General features: G+C 34.9%; 1 protein-coding gene across 4 annotated transcripts; it reads right to left on the bottom strand.

The window, feature by feature from the left end:
* Positions 1–669: 669 nt before the first annotated feature.
* Positions 670–4,715, bottom strand: LOC131146283 (probable receptor-like protein kinase At5g24010). 4 transcript variants are annotated; one of them, XR_009134291.1, is made up of 3 exons: positions 4,342–4,626; positions 3,416–3,483; positions 670–1,278 (listed from the first exon to the last, which is right to left on the bottom strand). XR_009134291.1 is itself a non-coding variant. In XM_058095762.1 (2 exons), exons 1-2 carry the CDS (start codon positions 2,502–2,504, stop codon positions 920–922), a joined length of 1,146 nt encoding a protein of 381 aa, XP_057951745.1. In that variant the 5' UTR covers positions 2,505–2,510; the 3' UTR covers positions 670–919. The 4 variants fall into 4 exon arrangements, 1 of the variants encoding a protein (XP_057951745.1); XR_009134293.1 differs by lacking the exon at positions 670–1,278 and adding an exon at positions 1,337–1,393; XR_009134292.1 differs by lacking the exon at positions 3,416–3,483 and having other exon boundaries at positions 4,342–4,715.
* Positions 4,716–5,167: the final 452 nt, after the last annotated feature.

Here is a 5,167-nt window from a genome sequence, read left to right as displayed (position 1 = left end):
GTTTTGTTGAATAGGCTAGAAATTAAGAGCATGTCATCTATGGAAGCGTGTGTGTTGGATCCATAATCGATGGGGTGGTTGTCTTGTGAGTGGAAGCTGCAGGGGAGGAGGAGAGGAGAATTGGTGTTAAAGAGAAGAAGTGTGGGTTTGAGGGCAAATTAGGTCTTTCAATAGGATAAATTATTATAATATATATATATATATATATATATATATATATATATTCTGTGTATATAATCGATCTAACATGATTTTGTCATGTATATAAAAAAAAATTATTTAATTTAATAAGATATGTATATGACAAAATTATATTAGATTTGATATATACATCCGGTATACCTAACATCTTCTTCCTTCAATAGGATCAACATGTTTCACACTTACTATTTAATATATTTTCTAGGTTGATCCTCCTAAATGACCCTTTTTTTTTTTTTTTTAGATTTTAGATTTTTATTAATTAATGGTGAAGAGATGTACGATTCATAAAAATACAATTAGAGAAATTAGAGGTTGGGGAGATAATTATTATGAGTACGATTCTACGAAATAAAGTATTTTGTAATTGGTATGCATGCTATTGCCTATTTGATTACTTATAAAGTGTTTTGTAATTGGTCTTTCTCTCTCTCTCTCTCTCGGCCGAACACCGGCTAAACAACCAAGTAGATCACCTCTTTTAGCAATTCATTGAGTAAATAAAGTCAAAAAAAACAAAAAGATCATGTAAGTGCATCATCAACAAAATTGTCGATATAACCACCACAACCCAATTTTTTTGGGCAATCACAACACTACCTTTTGAATTCTCAATCGCCACCATATTCATGATCTCCACCCCATTCAAAATAGCATTCCTCCGATTAGGCTTGCCCAGAGTCGAGAGAGAAGGGCCAACGCTAACCCTCATAACCCCTTACTTACAGCTAGAACCCACAACAAAGTCCACGTAGTATGGTGAAGCAAGCATTATTGTCCCTGTAAGCAAGTACAAGTCTAGATCTTTGTATGCCAAAAATCCATTGATGAAAACATCAAACACAAGCACACCGAGTGTCGGGCTTACTATGTCGCAAAAATGCAGCCGGACAAGGCGACGACAGTTGGCGTTGTTGTCGGAACCCACGGGAAATTCCCATGAAATGTTGAACCATGGATCCATCAAAATAGGCTTGTTCATTTGTTGCGCAGTCATGTATACGTAGTCAGGGGCGATCTCTTTACTGGGTCCTCCTTCCCAATAGTTGGGTGAATGAGAGATGGTGGCATTTTTTGCTGATGATTTCAAGACAAGAAAATTCTCATCAGGGACCCAAGTCCTCCAAAGAGTGTCATTGCGAGGGGTTATTTTTGATCCACCAACATTCACCCTATGAATAGTCTCGAAAACCTACAATGAATGAATAATACAAATAGCAATGTGTTTTGAAAGACAAGGAAATCAAACATACGTAGATCCTTTAAAGTCATTACATGTAACTCTTATCGCTAGTAATTAAAGGTGGGATGACCTATCCACTTGAATATCTTGGGTTCAATTTCTTGTGTGCATGATCAAACATATATTTGAAGTGGAGACATAAGGTGGGATTGTGGAGCTAGGTATCCCAAAGCCAACTAATCATTTTAAGATCAAACCCCTCCATTATTAAAAAATAATAAGAAGAATGTCTAACTTTCTGCTTCAAATTAGCATATCTAATTCACTAGAGATAAAAAAATTTTAAGCTTAATTTTATTGAAAGCCAAGGATAAAAGGTCTATTAACCCGATCCCGAAACACCACATCACTTGGGGAAAATGATTAATGTGCTTGCATTAATATCCACCTTACTGTTATTCTCTAGTGGTGCTCCGTCTGCAGGGCCAACCAACCTCAGCCCCTCATCAGTGAAAAGATTGTCGGGAGCAGAGAACATTTCCACAGCATTCACAAATGCGAAACTTGGCCTCGGTTCGTCGCTGGCTGGTGAGAACAAGATTTGGACAAAATTCTTGTCTATTTTTACTATGTATTCCTTCAAAACAAAAGCCTTAGTGCTGAAATTGTTCAAGAGCTTGAAGCCATTTACGAAGACCTCAAAATGAGCAGAACTGAGGTTGAAATTTGAAGAAACAAAGGGGGAGAAGTGGAGACGTAGAATGTAGAGTGACCCAACTCTATGGACAGGAAAAGTAAAGCTGGAAACAGAAGTGAAAACTCTAGCTGTAAGGTAGAGAAGGGAAGTAGCACCACTACCCAGAGGTGGGTTTTGGTTTTTGAGAGAGAGAGATTTTTCAGGTGAAGGAGATAGAAAATTGGATCCCGGTTTTGTTGAATCGGCGAGAAAGAGCCTGTCATCTATGGAAGTGTCTGCGTTGGATCCACAGTTGATGAGGAAATTGTCTTGAGGAGTGAAAGCTGCAAGGGAGGAGGAGCTGATGAGAGAGAAGAGAAGAATTTGTGTTAGAGAGAAGAAGAAGTTCGGGTTTGAGGTTTCCATTAATGGTGGAGAAAACATAGAAATGAATTTGCAGCACTTAGAAGCATATGCTTTACATAATATATATATATATATACACATAAGCTAAGAAATTAAGTAGAGTTTGACTATCAAATTCATGAAAGTATGAGAGAATTATTATGAGTGAGGTTCAAGGAAACATGTGTTTGAAAAAGTAGCATGCATGCTACAGCCTACTGGATTGTTTATATGGTTGGCACCATCTTGGAGATTGGTATCTCTCATTACAGTTCATGCCAAGTGTAGGCTTCTTTTGACCGAAAAAAAATTATAATATCCTTTAAATTATAATTTGAATATACCCCTTGAATTTCTCCTAATGCCAAACCAAAAAGGAATATGATGAATCCCACAACCCGTTGAATTTTGAACATTAAAAATCATAGCAGGATGAAGTTAAAAAGGCACAATTTGGAAAAACAAAGGACGCGGAATGAGGAAATTTTAGGGTAGTAAAATCATAAGAATGCATTTGTTTGGTGGATTTTAGAATGATGATTGGAAGTAGAAGCACGCACGTCATTATTTTTTTAATTATTAACTGTAAAATACGTACGTTATAGTGACGCCCACAAAGTGTTGGGCGTGGTGGTGATGTGATGAAAGATTATAACCAGAGAAATTTAAAAAATCTATTGATACCAATAGAGTGGTGGTGATGTAATGAAAGATTATTACCAGAGAAATTTAAAATATCTGTAAAGAAATGTGAATGAATCATTCTGATGATTTAGATAAATTTTAATATTATTTTTTATTAAAATTTAATATAAAGGGTAAGAGATTAAATTGGATTTCAAAATTTAAATTTAATTGTGTAAATCTAAATAGAATATTATATAAAATAACATTAATAGAAAAGTTTAAGTACAGTTATTAAAGTTAAAAGCGTAAAAATAACGACTTACAAAAAAATATGATGCAAGTCTTCATACTAAAAATTCATCGTCCGCACTTTTCCCGAAACGCAGAAGCTCTGTGTACCAAGTTGTTATATATATATATATATTAAAATTTTTATCTAAATTTATACAAATAAAAATTTAAATCCAAAACTTTATATTTATATTTCATATGCAAGTTAAGGAGAGAGTTACTAACCAAATTGTTGCTCATTCTGACTTGACGGGCATGGAAAAATATAATAAAAAATAAAAAGCAAGAGCAAGTTCAAGAGATTGAGGTGCGAAGGGTGAGGATACCAAGATATGTGGACGATGGTGTTGAGTCAATGATAAGGTTTGTAACATAAAAAATTAAAATAGACATAATAATAATAATAATAATAATAATAATAATAATAATAATAATAATACCCCTTTAAAATTTTCACCCATTTAAAAGAAAAATTTTTATATTTATACATTTAGCAATTTTTCCTAAGGCTTAATTTATTTCCCTTGTTTTCTTTTCCCCTTTTTTTCAAATCTTTTGATGGATCGAAAGGTGGCCTCCTATAAACCACTAATTCCAATATTTGGTCCTATAAAAAATGACATAATTAAAGTCCAAACCATTCTTATAAATTGTTGAGGAATGCCGCACTTCACGGCATAAATGGAGCGTTAAGAAATGTCACAATTTGCGGCATGAATTAAGAAATTAAATCACGGCTAAAATCACGTAAGGAGAAAAGTTAATCTTGATGTTCGGATTGTTTGAATGTTTTTGTATGGATAGGGCTTGTACAAATTAAAATAATACACAGAAAATTCAATCCTTCCTTGTTTGATTTTTCTTGCATTTCTACTCCAATTTTATCATGGTATCAGAGAAAGGTTGCAGAACCTCTGTTCCAATTAGTTGATTTTATATATATATTCCTGTTCATTACCTCATCGGCAAAGGTGGTCTGGAATCAGTTTAGGATCACAACGTCTCCCGATCACTACAACGGCAGCAACGCAGAGACGATCACTGGTGACCAGATCGCCACCGTCGCTGTCGCAACCACGCTTCGCCGCTGATCTCTTTGGTATTTGTTGTTCCGACTCCTTCACCGCATTCTTCTCCGGCGTCTCTACCACAACAGATCTGCTGCTCACTACAAACATTTGGTGAGGGAGAATGCTTTTGATATGGGAATTATTATTATAAGGCTATTATATGGGTTTTGATTATTATAGCATTTTCTGGATAAGGTGAACAATATTCAGATATTTGAGGTGATTATTTTATTATAAGGTAAGTACTTGCCAAAAAAGAAACAGAAAGAAGAAGAAGAGAGGTTTACCTTTTATGGCTCGAGAGGCAACCAAGATGGAAAAATATGATGATCCAAATCATCACTTATATCTCCAACAATCAGATCATTCTGGATTGATTTTAGTTTTTTCACCGCTTACGGAGGATAATTATTCTACATGGAGTCGTGCAATGATTCTTGCACTTCAAGTGAAGAATAAAAACTACTTCATTGATGGCACACTATCCCCACCACCTTTTGATTCCTCAGAATACTCGCAATGGAGACGATGCAACATTATGGTAATCTCTTGACTTCTCAATTCTATTTCAAAAGAAATCTCTAACAGTGTGATCTATTATGAAACTGCACATGCCATATGGGACGATCTAAAAGATCGCTACTTCCAAGTCAATGGCCCCCGCTTATACAAACTTAAACAAAATATTGTTAATCTTGTTCAAGGATCCTTAGT

Source organism: Malania oleifera, chromosome 13, assembly GCF_029873635.1.
Source record: "Malania oleifera isolate guangnan ecotype guangnan chromosome 13, ASM2987363v1, whole genome shotgun sequence".
NCBI classification, from domain to species: Eukaryota; Viridiplantae; Streptophyta; class Magnoliopsida; order Santalales; family Ximeniaceae; genus Malania; species Malania oleifera.
Note: the sequence above shows the minus strand (reverse complement) of the source record. Positions and strands in the feature narration are given on the sequence as shown.